General features: G+C 40.0%; 1 protein-coding gene across 4 annotated transcripts in view; it reads left to right on the top strand.

Moving 5' to 3' along the window:
* MRTFA (myocardin related transcription factor A) overlaps positions 1-20900 on the top strand; it is a 77876-nt gene that overhangs the window by 9055 nt on the left and 47921 nt on the right. For 2 of the 4 annotated variants that reach the window (XR_010999423.1, XM_068191350.1), the window contains exon 1: positions 19589-19724. The exons of the other annotated variants lie outside the window; for them this stretch is intronic. Coding sequence is in view for 1 of the 2 variants with exons in the window: in XM_068191350.1 (XP_068047451.1) it covers positions 19604-19724 (121 nt within the window). In the remaining variant the exon portion in view is untranslated. Of the gene's footprint in view, positions 1-19588; positions 19725-20900 lie in introns of those variants that run through there. 4 annotated transcript variants of the gene reach the window in all.

Below are 20900 nucleotides of genomic sequence, written 5' to 3'. Positions count from 1 at the left end.
TTTTAAAATATCTGTGAAGACTTTTTTATGCCTGTAAAGATCCTGTATGACCTTTATTTTATAGCCCTGATATATTCTTTGTTGTTTAGAGAACCAAAGTATGGTTATTTTTTATCTCCTGTTGTAGACAGGAAAGACAGGCCTACATCTTATGTAGTGCTTGTCTCAGTTCAGAAGAGGGTTTGTACATAACACATCACTCCTCTATTGTGGATTTTGGAGGTAGGGTTTAGACACTAACAAGGTGTGTGGTATTGAACAGGATGCATATGGCAGGATAGTATCTAATCTGGCTTTGGTGGGAAGAAAGCTGTTATGTGGAGGCCTGAAAATAGATGTTGACTTTAATGTGCTTTGTTTCTAATTAGTTTTTAAATTTCACCCCCACCAACAAAGAACAGCCATGAAATTTGTATTTCAGCGTTCTTGCAACTGAATTTGTGCATTATATTCTCAGGAGGCTGACATAATAAAGTAACACATGTTGAAATTAGGAAAACTGTCTTCCTATTAGTATTGCTTTTTCTCAAAACTTTGTGTGGCTGTATTTCTTGTCTCCTCCAAATTATGGTAACTCCTGAGGCTTTAATTTAATTCTGAGGGTGAGAGTTTATCCCACTAAAGAGTACTTGTATGGAGCTTTTGCTTAAGTCCCCTAACCTAGTCTTGGATTATGCAGTGGCGTTCTGTAATGTTGAGGCAATTTCCTGGCAAGCTTTGCTTACCTAATGGGGGATACAGATTTATTGCACCTCTTCCATCAGCAGCCACTCTCTTCTCTTCTGGATCAACCACTGCTGAGAAAATCTGAAGCAAGAAGCAGGGAAATGTTTACGTAAATGGATTCGCAAGATTGGTGGGGAAATGGAGTGTGACAGCAGGAACATGTGCATTATAAGTTTTAAAGATCTGTCTTGAATAATGGAAGTGTATTGCAAGCTTCTGGATAAGGTAAACAGCTACTTGATGACGAGGCCAATTTGTTCAGTTGTAATATTTAGAGACTTCAGATGTTGTTGGTGGCTGCTCTTGTTTGGCCTAGTGAGGTAGTTGTGTGTTGGGCAAACTGTTTGAGACTTGAGAGGCTGAAATTGGATCTCCTGTCTGTTGAGAGCTATAATGAGGAAAATTACTTAGCTGAGGAAAGACTTCTCAAATCTTCTTGGTCCTGATGTTCATCTCCAGAAGCCCTACTGGAAAGCTGGAAGATGGAAAGAGTTGTCTCAGTCAACTCCTCAAAGTTTCCAAACATCCACTGAAGAAATAGGAGAACCGTAGCCTAAGCTGGGTAAATAAATTATCCTGGTAGAGTTTACACAGCTTGCACTCCATAGACCAAAAGTTCTTCAAGACTGCAGGTCATGAGGCTGTGCTTATTTACTGCTTGGGAATTGATGGGAGTCCACTCAAGAAGCAGGAGTATCTGAAGCCATTGCTGACCCAGGACACAGTGTCTGTATTCCATGTTGGTGGGCACATGAAAAGCTACTCCTTTGATACTAAAGATGAGAAAACATTCTTAATGTTTTGGAGAAAGAACTGAGGGGGACATTACAACTTTACTCTTCTGGGAGCAGAATAGCTTAAGCAGAGAGGGACTGTTCAGAACATAGAGTAACTGAGGCAAGAACAACATGAACAGTGAGGTGCATGTTGTATTAACCAGAGAAAAATTAAAAATGTCTGTCAAACTGAAAAAAAAGGAGGAGTAAAAAAGCCAATGCAGGTGGTGACAGTGGAGGAAGGAAAAAGTAGAAGTGAAAATCAAGCTGAAAAGACATTCCAAAAAAGCAAAAATAAGACCAAAAACGTAACTGATCTATTTGACATCTCATTGGGCTACTAAACTTATTTAAAGAATTGGTATTACTGATCCAGTCATTCAGAAAGCAGACATACACAGTGGGGTGAAATTCCGCCTTCAGTTTCAAGTGTGTAGTTTTGGAACCAGCCCCGTGCCAGTTTGTGTATTTTATTCTGCTGACAGTGAAGCTGATGTGCAGATCTGTACCAAGCTCTTAGCAGTGGGAACTCTCTCGTTAGTGTTTTTTTTCTCCAAGTGTTGCATGGTCTTTTTTGCTGCCTTGACTCTTTCAGCATGTGTATAATTTGTTTTCTTTATATTTATTTGCTGATTCCAAAAGCTTGCTGTTTCCTTCCCGTTATCTACTTCAAACTATTCTCCCTATGTAGCCTCTTGGTTTGTTTGCCTGAAGCCTTTTTGTTATTTGTTTCATTATCTAATTATCCCATATAGAGATCTTGTAAATTCTTCTGCTATTGGTCACTTTTCAGTCAGGATATGGACTAAATAGTTTTTGTTGTTACATGGCTTTGTAACAGACTTGCCCCTGAAGGAATGAGCAATGAATATTATGTTTTCTTTTCCTTTTTTTTTAATGGAGAGGCAAGAGTGGTAGAAGCATACTTTATTTTGGACACAGTCTACAATTTAGTAACACTTAAATGTTTTTGAACAGCCATATGAGGAACTCATGCAACTGGGGGAAATCTCAGGAATCTTGGGTGTGCTGCTGGCCTCTATGTGCAAGTTCTATGTTTAAATAACAAATACAAACTTTCAGATAGAATTTCACTTTCTTTTAAATTTTATTTGGTTTTGTCACAAATTCCTTTTTATGGCTTCTAGCAGGCGGCTGGACAGAAGTGTGTGAGCAGTGCACATACAGAGGTGCAAGCAGCCAGAGAGAAACCCTAAATTTCAGATCATTTTTTCCCAACGTTTTGCATGGATGGAGAAGAGTTATGGCCTCTTAGGGTCATGTGGAGTCTAACAGTGCATTGCCAGAATTAATGGATGTTAGCATTTGGACAAATGGCTACTTCTGTTAATGAATTCTATTTCCTTATGGTTTTGCTCTGCTTAAAACCTTTGTTTACTGTTCTGGGTAGCTTTGGTTTGTTTCAGTGCACAACAATGTTGTTTGCACTGTCTTGGTATATATTGAACATTAATAATTGTCCCATTTTGATCTTCTTTCTGTGAGTATACTGAAAAAAATAAGATTGTTCAGTGTAGGGTAGTCTATTGAATAGCATCTTTGGGTTTTGACAATCAGTTTGTTCTGTTGACCTGCTGAAAAAAAAATCTTGAAGTCTATTAGATATCAAGACAGGTATGCAAACCCAGAAGCAGGTGGTTCCAAACTGCCAGAAGTTTGGTTTAGATGAACAAGAGGGTTTTTTTCCATGCATATTTAGAGAACAAAAGAAGAGCTGTTTTGAAGTTAGCACTGTAAATGAGCTCAGAAATAATTTAGTTCTTTGTAGTGGATAAAACTTAACTTCTGTGGTCTAATTTGCTTTGTATCCAGCTGGTTCTGAAAAAGGAACAATTCTTTCAGCTAAAAATTAGTGTTATTTTGAATCAAATGCAAAACATCCCTCATTTTCTGGGGAAAAGTTGAATTTTTGAGCTACTTTAGCAGATTAGGGATATATTAAATTCAATTTAGGAAAAAGCAGTACTGATCCCTTCATTCTTTCTTTCAAAACACAATTCCCAGGCTCTTTTTCTTCCCTCTTTACAGGATTTAAGTTGAAGTGCTTTAGGGATGTCAGCTGCTAAACTGCTTTTAATGGGAAGGAAGGGGTCAGACAGCATATCTGTGTATTCTTAGAAGGGATATGTCCCCCTCCTCAGCTCTTTCAGGAGTCACAAATGTCAGAGCTGCAGTATGTGGTTGGTGTTCTCATTCCTGTTTTAAATAGATTTGAAATTCAGTATTGGCTGTTAGAACCTGAGGAATGACCTTTCCTTGATGCAGTAAAATGCCTTCTAACTTCATCTTGTCTTTTTCAAGCATCAGTTACGGTTTTTTTCCTTGCTGTTGTTTTCATTTTCTAATGAGAGGTATTTGTAGTTGTGAGGTTTTTTGCATTTCGTTTTGTTTTAATAGTAGAACTTTTATTTTTCTTCCCTTTTCTTCCTCTCTCCCTCCAACTTGGAATTTCAAGATTGCAATGAGCTCTTGAATCAACACAGTTGGGACTTTGGTTTTGGATGGAGGGTGGAGCTGAGGGGAGAACATTCCTGGCTCTGTAGTTTGCATCATCACTACTTTAAAAATAGAACTTTTGATTTCTTTTTGGAATCTATGGCATTTGGAAATGTAACCTTTTGTATCTAGGTAGCAAATTCCTGGGGAGTGTAAAGAGTTCCCCAGTTGCTGGTACAGCTCCCTGGGTGTGTATATTCTGAGTAGTGATAAAATGACTCTTCACTGGCTTTTAACCAGAATCCTGCATGTGATTCAAAGACTGAACAAAGCTATGTGAGCTTCATCGTCATCATGCAGTGGGAATTCTTTCCGAAGCAGCAAATGGGATGTTCCTGAAGTCAGCTTTAAATATGGAAATTTTTGTGCTGGAGCTACAAACTGCACAAAGTTCTGGGTTGGCTGTTAAGAGACGTGGGGAGAGGAGTGCACAGCTGTAAGCTGCACATTACTGAGTTATTCCATTCATGAAAGATCTGAACATAACCTTTTGCTACCTTTTATCCCTGTGATTAACTATTGAGTAAGCAAATCACAGTGTGGTTGTGTTAGCCAAACTAGAGTTAAAGAATTGTACTGGAACTAAATACATAAAGGATGCTTTTCTTTTTTCTATTTTTTTGTGTCAAGAATGACAGGCTACAATAAAGAGTACTCATTAGAATAATTTAGCTGAGCAGTACCTATTTCTACTGATAACCTTAAACAAGAAACTCCTGGAGCTCTCTTTATCCCTGTAGTAAGTATTTGTTGAAGCATTAAATCATCTTTTGAAAATAATATTTTTTTTCTCCATCTACTTTGAGAATACTCTGTTTATTCTTTTTATACAGCAAGTGTTACCCTATAGGTTAAGAGAGAGTAGGAAAACAACCACTCAGGCAGCTTTTTGCCCTTATCCCTTCATTGAACTAAGATTAACTTGCAGGGGGGCACAGACAGGCTGCACTTCTTCTAAAACAGTAAAGATGTGGTAGACATGAAATGATTATTCACTGACTGCTTTGTCTCATAACCCTTCTTATGGCTCCAGCTTACTTTAAAATACAGCTTCTGAGAACTAACTTTAGGGGTGCGTGTGTGCATTTTAACCAGTTTCCAGTGTGCACAGTGAGATTGTCATCATCATACTGCAATTTTTGGTATCATTCATCAATTATTATTAAAAACAAAACAAAAGTTTAAAATGCATGTAAAGTCATGTCAGGTTTTATGTGTTGTAACTGTAATCAAAACAGAGTCTTCCTTTCTGTGAAATTAATTTATTATGTATAATGGGCCCTGTTCAGTTGTTGTCATCATACTCTGTGAGTTACCCATTCATTTACATGATGAATATGAATCAACTTTTCTTTAGGAACATAGTTCAAGTGCATTGGGAAAAAGAAGTGAAAAAGGATTACTTTAATTAGGTTTCTATTTGGGGTCTTCAGGCACTGATGTATAGGAGTTATTATTGATTATGTATATAAGCTCAGACTGATAATTTTAATCTTTGTGGCTCAGGCAGATAATAGTCATCTTCATGGCCTGCCACTAATTTAGGTTCTGGATTAATATCTGAACGTGTGCTATGCTGAGTCTCTCTAAACTGGTATGATGATTACACCACATTCTTTGCCTAAAGGGATACACTGCAGACACATATCTATTCTGTCTCCCAGTTACCTGGTGGCTCCTGGCTAGCCAGTGTTTGCCAGATTTAAGAGATGACTAATGTTTAACAAAGTGCTCAAGTTTCCATGCCTGTGTGATAGCAGAAATTTGCATTAGTGTTTATAATCAAGATTTTTTTTAAAAGAAAGTCCAGTCTACATTTTGATTGTAGACATTAAAGTACAAATGTTTTATGTCAAAGCATCAATGTGAATCAATCCCTAATGTTCTAATGTGTGCCCAGAGCTGTACAGATCAGTGGAAGGGATTATAGGTAACTGTTGAGGTTTTGGAAATGTCTCTGATGTTATTGTTTGATGTTATGTGGAAGCTACTATAAATACATTTTCATATTAACCTGTTTGCTGTCTGCTTTTACCAGACTCAAATGACTCCTACAGCACAAAAAACCCCTCCAGAACAAAACAAAACAAAAAAAAACCAACCTGACAAAAGACCCACCCCAAAATCTGAAGTAACCTGCAGCTTCATATTGCATCTGGATTCTCCTTGCTGCAGAACTGCTGCACCTCAGTTCAGACTTACAGCACCCTCTGCTGTTCTGACCTTAGGGCTCTTCCAAGGAGAGACTGGCATTTCTTCCAAATTGTCTTTTTAAATGGAGAAACCTCAGCTGGTTGTCTTGAGGTGGTCTGGTTTTCCATTTGTGGCTAAGGAAACACGAGCCCTGCTTTAAGGGGGTGAAACTAGAATCTTTATCTTAATAGAAGACATATTGCCCCCCTTTCCCCTCAATTTGTTTGTCAAGAAAATTTTACTATCAAAACCAATATAGAAAACTGGTTTAATTACATTGGCACAGCTCCCTTTTGTGATTAACCTTAGTGTGGTTTAAGAACGCTGTCTAATTTAGCCATAGTTTAGGTAGGTAAGAAGTCATAAAGCAAAGGAACAGGAATTACTCTTCAGGGTTGCAGAGCCCCCTCTCCTGCTGCTGCAAGTAATTATTCTGTCATATTGTCCCCTACTTAAATTTATTGAGCACTGCTTTAAAAAGTGTTAGATTTCTCACTCATGCTGGACAGTTGTCCTAGAATTTCTCTCTTTGGTTAAAAGTCTTCTAGTTTTCAATATTAAATGTGTCAGTGGCTTTCAGTGCCAATAACTCCTCGTAGTTAAACTGATGCAAACTTTAATGCAGGCAAAATATTCTCCCTAGAAGAAGCTCCATCTACTTACAATATTCTTAAAGTAGGCAAGTGCTAAAATAATATCTGCTAGTGTGACCTGCTTAATGTTTTTTTTATCTTTCTGTAGTGATGCTTATTTAAAATCAGATCTTCTATGTAATGTTAATGATGCTTCCCAGGCATTATGCACAGCATTGGATCCCCAACAGGATATGAAGCTATTTAATTATCCCATGTGAAAAGTAGGTTGAGAAATGTATTTGTAGTTCTTTGTAGTCTTCCATTTTCTTTGCCCTGATTGTTTTTCCTCAAAAATGAGTGTATCCCAAATAAAGAAGTTGCAGCTTCTCATGAAGCACAAGCAGGCTTGATCAGTCTGTAATCATAAGTGACCTTGAGGAGATTTTTTTTTCTTTTTGTAAAATTCTGCTGGAGATACTCTGATTGAAGCTGTTGTTCCTTGTCTGTGTTTTTCAGTATTTGAGATTTGAACTTTGTGTTACTGATGTCAGCTCAAATATATTCCTTTTAAAACTATATTGAGTGGTTTTGATTTATTAAAGTTACTATGTGACATTGAGGTACCACTGATGAAAAATTGCACCTCGCAAAACATTTGGTTCAGAAAGTACCTTGAGCTTGACTTACTACAAAACATTCCCAAAGCTTAGAGCCTCCAATGTTATCTCACTAAAAACTGAAATAAACAGAAAACTTTTCAGTGTACCTTTGCTGATTTCATGTTACCTCTAAATAAGTAAGAACAAGATCCTAATTAGTAGACTCCTTTTGGAAAAACCACTATTGCTAATCTTACCTTGAAAACGGAAAGATGAATGAAAATCTGGAATATGTAGTGTATGAAGAGTGGTCTCTAAGGCACGAAAATTTCAGCCCATTTAAAAGTCAAAGCATCTTTTAAGTTTAAGCTAGAAAGTTACTGGCAACTTTAAATGGACCAGGAAACAACAGCAAATTTAAACAGACTTGCAGAGTCTATTCTCTACAGAATTTTAAGCTTGTTTGTTTGCTTTTTAATTTATTATGTTTTCTATATAGTGCACAATATACAATCTCCATTCTGGGATTTTAAAAAATTTGTTTTTCTTATGATTATTTTTCTTCTTCTCTTTGTACTGGGCTTTTGCATTGTGGTGACAAAGTGGCTGCATATAAGAGACTGCTCCACTCCTCCCAGTTTTCCTTGGAGAGAGGCAGTCACTGTTTGCTGTGGTTGTTGATTTAGTGCCTGGGAAGAATGAGGTTTTTTTGGACCCCTTCCTCATCTCTCTCTTGCTAAGGGAGCCTGCGTCATTGAGAAATGTTTAACCTTCTGGCCCCGAAGCAGGACTGGAAACTTTGCTGCAAAATCTAGAAGCTAAAACTGGATCTTGCAAATGTTATTTATGTGAGCTACTCTTTCCTTTGATTTAATTGGGACAGGAGATTGCAGAGCTTGATTTAGAATTTTGAGTAGCATCTAATTTGGAGAGTTAGCAGGGGGGGAAATAATTCTTTAGTGAAAAATGGTGAGTAACTGATTTAGGGGAAGAGGAGAGAAGAACTGGGGGCAGAAAATGGAAAAGTGTGGGAGGACTTAATGGAGAAAGATGTCCTAAGATCATAATTCTGGCATTGTCAAGTACTTGAGTACTTCTTTCTAACTTGTATCAGGAGGCTGGCTGTGCATAGTTTTAGTCCTATAACAGAAGCTGGTTGTGGAGAGCCAGGGGCCTAAATTCTGGTGGGAATTTAATTTCCAGGAGGTTGATTTAATAGCAGATACTGCTTCTTGTATATGTCGTATTTTCCCATACTGCCCACTTTTTTCCTTCTGCCTCCTCCCCCATCCTGGACCATGAGGGTTCTTGTAACATTTCTGCAGAATTTCCAGATGTCTGGCTGCCTGCTGCAACTACGCTCTGTTAACTGAGAGGGAAGAAGACATTCAGAAATCCCAAACATTTCTGCAGCATAATCATAATAAATCTGACATATCATGAAACTGTTGTGCTTGTGCTAATTAAGTATCTAGTGTGCTTGTAGTACAAAGAGTAATCCTGATGTGCCCACAGAGTGTTGATTTTATTTCACATGCTCTGACTATCTATACACAGCACATGCCTGTATGTTTATCGTCAAGATATTCCAAACAGAAATGTGGCAGCTCTGTCTCTTGGGACCCAATATCTTTATGGTAAACTAAAATAAAGAAACTAAATTGGAACAAAAATGAAGACGCTTGTCTCAAGGGTGAAATAAAACAGTTTAAATTGTTTGTCCCAATGATTTGTTGTAACCAGTGGAAGGGAGGAGGAGGGGTTGTACTTTACTTCACTCCTGTTTTGCAGCAGTAGCAACTCAGTGCACCTGCTGCTTAGCCCCAGCTAGCTTGGAGAATTGGACTTTCTTGTGAGGAGTCTAATTCACTTTTGAAAACAAAGCCATTGAAACCCCCTCACTTTTCTGGTGGATCAGTGACTCTAATTAACTCACTGAACTTTCTTATGAAACCTGGAGCCTTCAAAAAGGAATGATGAGAGCATAATGCTAGATTATTTCATCTGGTTTGGATAATATCACTTAAACTCTGTACTGAACAGTGAAGCTGAGGAAGCAGATAAACAGTTTCAACTCTGAAGTTGTAAGTAGGGTGAGAAAACTACTGAACTCTAGGTCATGGAGCCTATAAATGGTGGCAGTGGCTGGGTAGTAAGTCCATGAGACAGAAAAGATTGGCCAGCAAAGAATAATATACAGTGCATGCTAGACTCAAAACCTTAAGAATTAAATTAGAAGTGAGTGATTCTTAGGAGAATATTAAAAATATGAGCATTTCCCTAGTATGAGGTTTGTCATGTTAGAATTTGCTTTGATTTTACTCTGAGGTTGCTACATATCTATGAATGAACAAACAACTGCCTGGAAGAAGGATGGTTACACATCTCTCACAGAATGGTTGAAGTTGGAATGTTGTCTTCCCCAGCCCCCCTGCTCAAGCAGGTCCCCCTAGAGCCAGTTGCCTAGGACTGTGTTCAGATGGCTTTTGAATATCTCCATAGATGGAGACTTCACAACCTCTCTGGGTAACCTGTGCCAGTGCTCAGTTGCACTCACAATAAAAAAATTCTTTCCTGATGTTTGTAGGGAACCTCCTGTGTTCCAGTTTGTTCCCACTGACTCTGATCCTGTCACTGGGCACCATTTGAGAGGAGTCTGGCTCTGTGTTCTTTGTGCCATTCCTTCAGGTTTTTAGATGGATAAGATCTCTGGTATGGCCATGGCTCTCCTGTACTGGGGACCTCAGAGCTTGAGCCAGCACTCCAGGGGGGGCCTCATCAGGGCTGAGCAGGATGGGATCACCTCCTGTGATCTGCTGGGAACATTTCTCCTAGTGCAGCCAAGGATGCCTTCCTTAGCCTTCTTTGTCCAAGGGCACATGGCTTGTCTCATGCTCAACCTGGTGTCCTGTGGGATCCCCAGGCCCTTTTCTGCCAAACTGCTTTGCAGCCACCTAGCCCCCAGCGTGTGCTGCTGCACCCTCCTGGCCCAGCCAGTCACTTTTTGGTCCACCTCAGTCTCCTCATCTGGCTCAGACTACATCAGCTTCTCTGGGAGGGTCTCGCAGGAGGCAATGTGAAAGCCTCACTGAGTCAGGACAGACAGGCAGACAGTACCCACTGCTTTCCTCTCTTACACCAGGTCTGTCTCTGCACACTGTAGCTGAAGCCTAAAGACAGATTTTCTGTCGTGCCCAGGGAAAAATATTTTCTGATAGAAGAGAATTGTGAGATCATAGCCAGTCCTGGCCTTACTATAGCATAGTTACTAAAAGTAAGCATATGGCAATGTCTGTTCTTTTAAAATTGGTTTTGTTCTAAAGTGTTTGTTCACAAGTGACTTCTGTTAAGCCGGCTGTGAGATGTACTGGCAACGAGCAGCCAAGTTCTTGCCAGATCATAACAACTGGCAGCCATATAAAAGCCATATCTTTTTCCTTTGCATGTTTGTCTGTTCAATTAGATCCTCCACCTGCTTGCTTTTATGCAGTCCCACCTTAGTGGTCCCTCTCTTGTGTCTGGATTCATGAAATAGATTTGGTCGCCAAGGAAGGGAGGATACACAGATTTCTAATTCCAGATCTGACACACAGACTCTGTGTTATATGTAAATCTCTCTACTTGTTTTAACCTAGTTTATCCAACCAAATATTTTTAATAGATTTGAATTGTTTAGAATCCGTAAATGTGAGGTTCTGACTGATAAGTTCTGGTAACTTATACCAAAGCAAGAAAGAAAGATCTTAAAGGGATGTGAGGCAGCTAATGGAAAATTGTGACTGAAGAGACTTCTCTGCATATTGTTTCAGGTGAACTTACTGATTTAGGAGGAGGCAAGCAGAACAGAAAGCTGATGTCTGAATCAGAACATGATGTTCCAAGCACACTTTTCTTTACAGTTTTAAGCACTTAGGCTACATGCCTTCCAATGCTTTTAGGCCAGTTGGTTGTTAAAACTCCTAAGATTTGGCAGGTTTTACTGGGGAGAGGATACACCCTCACAGCTACTTGCCTTTTTTCTTTGCTTTCATGACTGACATTATCAGAAATCTTGAACATGAGATAAAATTTGTGTTAAAAGTAATCATACTCCTTGCAAAGGAGTGCCCCCCCCTCCCTTTAGATAAAGGAAAGTAAACCTGTGGTTTGGTTGATGCAGAATAGGATTCACTTAAAATGTAGTCTATGGAGAAGGAATGGTAGTACTATCAAAACTGCGTCTTCCTAAAGTGATGGGCAAGTGAGTCCCATGAAAGCATTAAAGGACTTCTTCCACCACAGCATGACAAAATTATTTTTTTTTTTGCTAATCAAAAGCTGAGTAATTTAGCAGCATCCAGGTAAAAACCTATCCCAAATCTAGTCTAAAATTCTCCCCTTTTTGAGATTCATCCTTTATGTTTCACTTAAGGTCTGAAAGGTCTGCATGTGTGGAGGGGGGATAAATCCATTCAAGACTCCAGAAGTTCTTTCCAGGATCAGTGTGTCCATATAATGAGTTTAACCATATCATGGTTGTGTGCCTTGACATTGTCTCAGGCTCATTTTATGTTATAGCTATAGATTAAAACTCAAACTCAGTATACATTTTTATATTGGAAACAAATTCAGTTGTTGAAGCCACCATGAGAGCTTGAGATTGGCATTGATGTATCCAGGGAATAGCTGAATTTCAGCACTAAAGGAGGAGTTTGGGCATTTGATGTTGGAGGTGATTTATAGATTTTTGGCAATGCTAGAACTGTACATTATACATTATACTGTACATTATAAAGAGAAACTTATTTCCTATCTCGAATAATCCTTACAATAGCAGTTTTCTACTGTGAGGTGAGATGAGCATCCATGATGAGGGAAAAGGAGGCCACTGCTTCTACTGGCAGCTGACCACTGAATTGGTTTAGAGGTATCATAAAACTTGGTCTCCTACTTTAACTCAACCAAGCCTCTACTACTACCTGATTGTGACAAAAGACTTGAACCACTTTTAGAGAAAAAGTTAAGAGTTGAAAAAATCCCACATCTAAAATGATTAGGGTTGGCTACTAACTTATTAAATGAATGGGATGGTTTATGGTCTTTTTAGAATTATATCTCCATTAGTGCAGTTTTTTCAAGTTGTAAAGAAAACTTCTGCAACCATAAGGGAAAGAGAACCTTTAATAACAATCTAGATTCTGAGATTGCAATTCTGTATCAGATTAACCAAGAATATTGGTCACTTAAGCCTCAACAGTGTTGTTACTGCCCATGTAACCAATGTGTTTGGAGAAGGAAGTAGCTTACTGGGCAAAAGTCAGTCCTGTAATGAAGGTTTACCTAGTAGCAATTCTGCTAGTATAAGCTGAGAAGTAAATGAAGGGTTTGCTAATCCTTCCACAAGCAGTGTGTGAACACAGAGTACAGCCTGGCCGTTTCCTCTCTTGTTTAGGTACTTTAAAAATAGACTGCATTTTCCAAGTGTTTGCAGGTAACCCTCTTGTGCAGTAAGTACGAGGGTTTCATAGAGGAGAAACATTTTCTTGCCATATGTTGAAAGGATGTGGGAGAGAGAAGTGCAGGATAGCTTTTGCTCAACAACCACAGGAATTAGTGACATAACTTCTCAAACTCTTAGACATGCCTTAACATGAGGGGAAGGGTATCTTCCTCCTGTCCTTTCCCAGTTACTCCCTCCTACAACCAATTTGCTGTTTTAAGATAAATTCAAATTGCTTCCTTTTCCACTCTATCCTGCTCTCTAACCCCCTTGGTCTGGCAGCCAGAACTTCCTCTGTTTTTCTGCTCTTGAGAGCAAAACCAAATGTTTTGGACTTTGCTGTTTTCACTTGTTCATAGTGGTTTAAATTAAAGTCTGGAATATCTGTAAGAGGAAATGTTTTGAAATGTTTTGAAAAGTCTTGTGCTCAGTGTTCTCCACTGGTCACAGTGTATACTCACATGTCAGTGCCGCTCACTTAAGAGTTGGACTTGATGCTCCTTGAGAGTCCCTTCCAACTCGGTGTTCTCTGCCATGCTGTGTGTGTGATTTCTGCAACCTCTGAGTGTTCCTGATTGTGGGCAGTGGTGGCAGATGCACATCTGCACCTGTGTGAGCACATCTGCCTACCCCTGGAGAAGCTGAAGGTATTTGGGGAGCATGTGGGTGAAATAGCAGATTAACTGTAGGCAGGAAGGCTGATAAGAACAATTTTAACTTGAACCTTGAGTGACTATCTCTGGCTTGAAACATCTGACTCTTCTATAACAAGTAAACTATTGCTCTTAGGTAAGAGCAAGGAACTGTTACTTCCTTTGGTCTGAGTAATTATTTTAGAGCAAGATGGGTAATAGCTGAACTAAAGGAATATATGGAATTCTGTTGTGATTCCAGCTCGAGCAGCTCTCAGTTAAGGCCCTGCACTGGAGATATGCACCCCAATTTGAGACGTTCTTGATGTGTGAGCTCTCACTGTGAAACTCATTGGCTTAGCCAAGGTAATTTGAGCTAATCTTTCTAACTTTGCACTGGAACAGAGTGAGAGCATTCATACAACCAGTTCTGGGGGCTCACAACGGGGTGGTAACTTGAAGAAGGGCTAGTAACTTTGAACTATAAAGAGGTATGCAACGGTGTTTGCATCAGACCAGAATTTATCAACCAAAATGGTAAAAATAACAAATAAGCTGTGCTTGGGTATGTGTTTTTAATTTACTTGCTTGTTTTTCTTGGGCTTATATGCACAGTGGGCTGTAGTTGTTTGGGAACTGGTTGTAAAACTTCATTCTCTTAATCCCTCTGCTTTTGTTCTACCCTCTACTGTGAAGTTTTCTGTCATGGACAGAGTCCTTCCACTGCTTTGGTCAGAGAAACACACAGTTTCTTCTTCTCTGGGCTCAAAATCTCTCCTTGGGTTGTAGTCAAGGAGTGTATATGCAGTTTTTAGGGCACAGAACTGACCGAACTGCTGTCAGTGGTTTTCTGAGGGAAATCCAACTAAATTAACCAACTTGTCTTTAAAAGTTGCACCATTTTCTTTGGCTGCATAGGTGACACCTTCTTAGATGTTACTCTCACATGCAGTAGTATCAGAAGCATGTGCTGCATAATGCTTTTGTTTGCACATGATCTAGAGTATTACGGACCTCTGGACCATTTCCTTCTCTTTATCACACCCAGCTTGCTCAGTGCAGTGGGTCCTGGAGGGAGGAAGGAGGAGAGGCATGGTCCATAAATGAACCAACATATTTGCTTCCCTTCCTCTCTCTTTTCCCTCTTTTCAGCCCTTGTATCAATATTTCTGGAGTCTCTTTGCAGTACTGACATCTGAGCTCCTGATCTAGGGAGGGGAGAGGTGGGAAAATCAAAAATTTTGGCTTTGTTGTGGCACACTTTGCTCCTCAGGTCTGCAGAGCCTGGGAGAGAGGCAGGGCTGAGTTACTCATTGTTAGCAGAGGGGGATGGGATTGCTGCTGCCTTTCCACACCTCACTTACCATGTTGACTTGCCTTGCTGGTTGGAAACTGCTTATCTGTGGAGTTAATCAAATGCAGATCAGAGCTGCATTCCTTGGGCTCAACTGATTCTTCTTGGTCCAGTGTTTTGCAGATAGGGATCGAGGATTTCATGTGCTTTGTGTTTTCAGGGAAAGGCAAACTGACATCTTGGCTGAATCCCAAGGAATGGAGTGGGTGGCAGAGTTTATATATGGGCTGGGGGTTGATTTGGCTCTAGCTGCTGTGTAAAGTTCACTTTGACAGCTGAAAGATGCAGAGAGAAGCACTTTCAGAATTAGAGACAGTGAGGTAATGAGAAAGTGACATAGGAAAGGAAGTGGAGGGGGGGAGGTGGGGGGAAGGGAGGGCTCAAAACTCTCCTTGACATCATCTGATAGGTTTTCCACCCTGTGCAGCAGCTATTTTTATGCTTTCAACTCGCAGTAATTACAGCTCAATGACAGCCAACTTGCCAAAAGCAGGGGTGGTGGTATATCCCAGAGTGGGTTGGAGGACTGAAGAGCTGCTCAAAAGCTACAACAAAAGTCCAGGTTCCCAGGCATGATTCCTGCTGCTGTGACCTATTTTTACATCTGCATGGTGGTTTAGCTCTGGCTACCTGTCATGTCTAGGAGTTTTCTGAATGCTGAATGGCAGCATTAGCTGTCACCAGCTGATTGAAAATATGAGAGTAGGTAAATATCTGGCTCTTCCTGAGAACTGGAGAAGCAAAAATGTACGGTGCTCCCAGCCTCGCTTTTCTTCCTCTTCCTAAAGGCCATTGTTGGTGGGAGGCATTGTTGGTGGATCCTGGGAACATCCACAGCGAACTCACATTACACAGATGTGATCCCTAGCTGAGAAATAAGCAACACAAGTATCAGTGTGCAGTCTGTATTTATTTTGAAGTCTAAAATGAATTGAGTTGTAAGACATCAAAGCTTCACAGTGATGTAGTGCAGCATTCTATTATTTTCCCAGCTTTTGTCTACTTGCTAGAAATCTCAGACAGATCTTCAAATGTAGTGGGCTCATACTTCTTTCTTGGGATTTATCTGACTTAGACCTTGGCTGAGATCTCTCTCATGTTGCCTGAGTAAGTTTTTAGCGGTACATTGTTTATATTTCATCACTAAATTATGTGCATGCAGATCATTGCAGGCATTGTGTCCTGTGAGAACATTATTACTGAGGGAAAGAGGGGAACCTGCATTGAACTGCAGAGAGGACTGGAGGTGAAAGGAGGAGAAAAATGCACATTTGAAGGTGGTGGTGGAGGTTATGAACACATTTTCTATCTGCTTGATAATTTGAATTTAAAAAGGCAGTATTTTTGGGGGGAAAGAAACTAATGATGGAGTTTTGTGTTACAGCTGAGCTCATCCAAGGTCTACCCTATGTTAAGATTGGTGTGGCCCCTCTCTCCCTTCCCCTGGCTTTTAAAGATAGAAAGATACAAGAAATTAATTCATTAAATTTTGTGTGTGTTTGAGGTACCACTACCTACTCACTACTTTGAGTGGTACCTCAAATGCAAGTGCTGCAATCCATGCCCTCCAGGCCTCAGAATGAGCAGCAGTATCTCTGTAAGCCTGTGTGCTCCTGATGCAGCATCTTGAGGAAGAATACATCCCCACATTCTGCATCTCATTTCACACTTGAAAGTCACAGGATGTACAGCTCAATTCATGTCTCATGGATAGATTATGAAAACTGGGCCTGATGTTTTTCAGATGAGAAATCTATGGAAAATACTTAGGTGCCCTTGGTAAAGGTGATTGTTTTGCCAACAGTACTTCTGCCAATGCCAGGGTAAAAAGTTGTGCAAGACACTGAATGTTGGGTGTGCATTAGTGGGGTTGATCCTACTTTTTTGGAGTAGTTAAGCAACTGAAACTGTTGTTGAAATCCTACCTCTGCTGTGAAATGGGTTTTCCAATCTACCCTGCTGATTTCCAGAGTAACTGTCGAAGTTACTTCTTACAGTGCATTGATATTTCTGTCCATGTGATTGTTGATCAGACTTTCAGATCTCTTACCACTACATCAGGATCCAGTAAAACAAATTAAACTTTTAAAACCTTTCTTTATGTTTATAAACAAATGGAAATGGTATCAGTGTCTCGTATAACACAGGTTGCTCTTGGCCTTACTTATCTCTTAGATTCCACGTTTTGCAAGGACAAAGCCTACAAGCGCTTGCTCGTGTGTTGAAGGTATCCTCCAAACTAGGCCCTTTGGAGTTTATCTTCTTCCATGTTCTCTTTGGAGTGCTGTGGCCCAGATCATTTGGATAATTACTCCTTTTAGAACACTAAATAATGGTTTGGAACAAATTTGATACTGTAATACAAAATTTTTAGAATATCTTCCTCAGCAAATAAAAGATTTACCTAACTACCATTGAGCCAGTCAAGTGTTTTTCTATCCAAGCTGTTTTCTGCATTGGAAAAAAGAAAGGTGTGTCTGTGTACATATCTGCAGCTCTGCAGCAATACATTGAAAGGATTAGATCTTCATCGGTTCTTAAAGTTCTCTTCATCAGAATTTGGACAATGTCTTAGGGCTGTTTTGGCAATACCTGGGTATTGGCAGGTTTGCTGGATGAGCAGCCAGCTCATGTTTCTCAGGTTTGGTATGCTGTAGTGACCCGCTAACTCAGAGGCCTTGGCTGGCAAAGTGAAAATAAGTTCTGACCTCTGTAGCTGAATCTTATCATTTTTACCATCCAGATGATATATTCTTGTCAGGAAAAGTAGAACTGGGTCTGGCACTGAATAATTGTTCTTCAGTTATTACAATTACGGGACCTCCCTGCTCAGAGCATCAGGCCTGACTCAATGTGCAGTTTTGTGTTGCTGCTGAAAGGGGAGATCTGGACAGTGTGTTTCTTTATCTTCTCCTCCATCCTGTCTTTAGAACTTTCCCAAGGCAGCTCTCCACAGTGCTATGACTGCTAGTGCTCACGCAAAACCAGACTCTTCTATTTATGCAGTAATTTGACCTTACTGGCTGAAGTTCACTGTGAGACTGAACCTTCACCTGACTTTTACAAATCCTAAAATTAAGATGAAAGTTTCTGTTGAGTATATGGTGGTAATTCAGGAGTATTGCAATTACAGAGCTTTATATTATCACCAAAGGTATTTTTTTTTTACTCACGGGAAGACTGGTGTTTGGATTCTTTCCTGGGTGAATGTTGAACATTTCAAAGTAAGAAGAGTACTGTTGAAAGTACTCAGAAATGTCACAGATGCCATCTAGCATTTGGTTGAACGCTATTTTCTTAGATTATAGTTTCATTATTAGAGACATTTTTTCCCTGATTGTAATTCCAGCCTTGCTTTATAAAATGGCTTGAATGCCTCTCAAACTGTTTGGAAATGAGAAAATTTTGTCTTGATTGGGATGGGAACGGAATATGAATTGGAAACTGTTCCTGTAGTGTTTAGAGTATTCATCTTTTAATTTCGTAATGTCCATGTGGTTATCTTTCTTTCAGGTGTGTAGGATGACACTGATTACTATCCATCTTTTTTTTTCTGGAACGATAACAAGAATACTTTTTTTAGGTATGTGTAATCATTGGACATCTCTCTCTCTCTCTTTTTTTTTTTTTTTTTTTTTTTTTTTTTTTTTTTTTTTACCCCAGACTTCATAGCACTTCTTATGATTCACACTTAGTAAAATTAAAAACCAACAAAGCTACCAGCTGTACTGGTGAGAGATTGTTGCTCAGATGGAACGTGTCTTTCCCTGGCGACTTCCAATTCCAGTACCATGCTGGGCAGTGTGTATAACCAAAATTTGTCAGCCATGTGGCATCTGTTCATGATACACATGAAATAAGCTCAAGATGAGGTGGCTGCCCCTGTACAAACCCAGATTCTGAAGTCCTAGTGCTTGCAGTAGAGCGTTATTGACTTGGGGCTGCAGATTATCTTCAGGTAGGTGTTTCTCCTAGGTCGGGAGAACGGATTTAAGGGAAGAAGGGCTGAGAATACGTGCTTGCACAGAAGTAGCCTGCTCTTACCTGTGTGTGGTCTCAGGACAAATGCATATGAAGACTCTGTTTCTCGGATTATCAGTTTAGCTTTCTCCACAGCTAATACTCTTGTTTCTAAGGGTTTAAGCTAGAAGGGAGAAAAAGCATGTAGCTTCTGCACTCAGGGCAGGGGTATTCTCCTAGCTGTGTGCACAGTGTGCTTGCAGTCGGGAGATGCAGGGGGAGAGAGGGTTCTGCTCAATCACATGATATTGCCTGTCTGGCAGGTGTCTGCAGTGTGAGTGGAGAAACCAACTGTTCACTATTTTGGGTGAATGAGGTTGGCTGTTACTGCAAGTGGCCCCACAAAGAAGTCCACGCATCTGTTGATAAGCAGTGCTCTGCATACTGGTGCCTGAATGCTTATAGCTGCTTGCTGAAACAGTGAAGTTTCTGTTTGAGCTTTGAGATCATAGGAAGAAAAATTTTGCCAAGAGCCTTGCTGGTTTTAATCTTTAGATGTTGGCTGTCAGGCTTTGTCTGTGCCTACAGAACCTCTCTGTTCTGATGCAAGCACAGCCTTGGAATCTAGCAGTAAACTGATTTTTTTCCTGCTCTACCTCTTGGTGCAGTGACCGAAACCTGGTAGAGAGGGATTGCAGTTGGGTCTCTTGTGAGGATTAAGCACCCCTTCCACTTGCCCGGACGCCTCCTGTGTTACAGAATCTGCTTTCAGGTCCAGGGATTTCCTCTAATATGTTGGATAAAGCCAAGACACTCCAGCCTGCCTATGTCGGGATTGTGCCGCTCGCAGAGACTGTGTCAAAGCAAGGGAAGAGCTGTTCATATCAGGATTCATACCACAGCTTACGAGAAGGTCAGCAGGCTCTGCTCTCTTTGTTGTAGGCACTGTATAATTCCTTTGCGGGGGTTTAATTTTGGGTTTTTTTTGTGTTGTTGTGTTTCTTCCCCTCTTGCATATTGAATCTGCCTGTTTTTTGTTTTCTGGGCAATAGTCCAGATTTTGGGTTTCCCACTGACTCCTGTGACCTCTTTTCCCTGAGGGCATTCAAGCACGTCACTCAGCTCTGTATGAAGTGACTTGAAGTGCTTAGATCTTGAGACAATTGCATTTGGAAGCTTTGGTTTCAGACTTAAGATTTCTTCTTCTCCCCTACATCTGTAGGCCTCTTGTGAGCAACATTTTAAGGCTATTTCATTAAAGGTGTAAAGGCTTGTTCTGGAGTGGCAACTGTGCCTTGAGGAAGATAAGAGTACCGTGTTTTAAGTGTCTCTATGTTCTTGTTTTGAGAGTGTGCAAGAAGTGTTGTGTATATATCTAAATGTGATTTTGTTCTAGTTGATAGTATTCTGCAAATATGTGTGATGTTTAATGAGGATTTAGCAATTCTGAAAGATTATGTAGACAGAGAGAGGTCAGATTCCAGGGAGTGATATCTAAAAGGAAACAAGAGGATCTGAAGGGATTGAAGAAGATAGAGAAGATGAAAACAGGCAGTGATCCATTCATAGTGCACAGCATTATAAATATCAACAAACAGGAACTGGGAAAAGATTACAGAGAAGAATGGCAGAACATCACAAAAAGCCAATGGCAAGCAGCAAGGTTTATGTTTTATCAGAAATACTGGACCTGTCTAACTACAAGTGAAATTTTAGTAGGAACTTGCAGAAAGAAACAATGATCTGGAGTACAGTGGCCTCAGAATAAGGTGATGACTGATTTTAAAAACAATTAATGTCATCTGAAAGGAGGGGGGCTAGGTGTTGAGGACAATAATCCAGATAGAATAAGGCCATGTTTGTTGCATAAAGATGGCCAGTGTGTGGAAGAGGAGTTCGGCAGTTGCATTTAGAGGATTTTTCTCTGGTATGTAATCTAGGCCTGGTGGAGCTGCCACACGAAACTATTAGGTTTCTGCCCCCAATTGTCACTCCCCCTACCAAGCCTATTTAACATCTATCAAGAGCTAGCATATTGTTAATTAAAAAAAAAAGATTACTATTTTTGTTGCATGTTTTCATTGGAATA

This window comes from Anomalospiza imberbis, chromosome 5 (assembly GCF_031753505.1).
Source record: "Anomalospiza imberbis isolate Cuckoo-Finch-1a 21T00152 chromosome 5, ASM3175350v1, whole genome shotgun sequence".
In the NCBI taxonomy this organism is placed as follows: domain Eukaryota; kingdom Metazoa; phylum Chordata; class Aves; order Passeriformes; family Viduidae; genus Anomalospiza; species Anomalospiza imberbis.
This window is presented reverse-complemented; position numbering and strand designations above follow the sequence as displayed.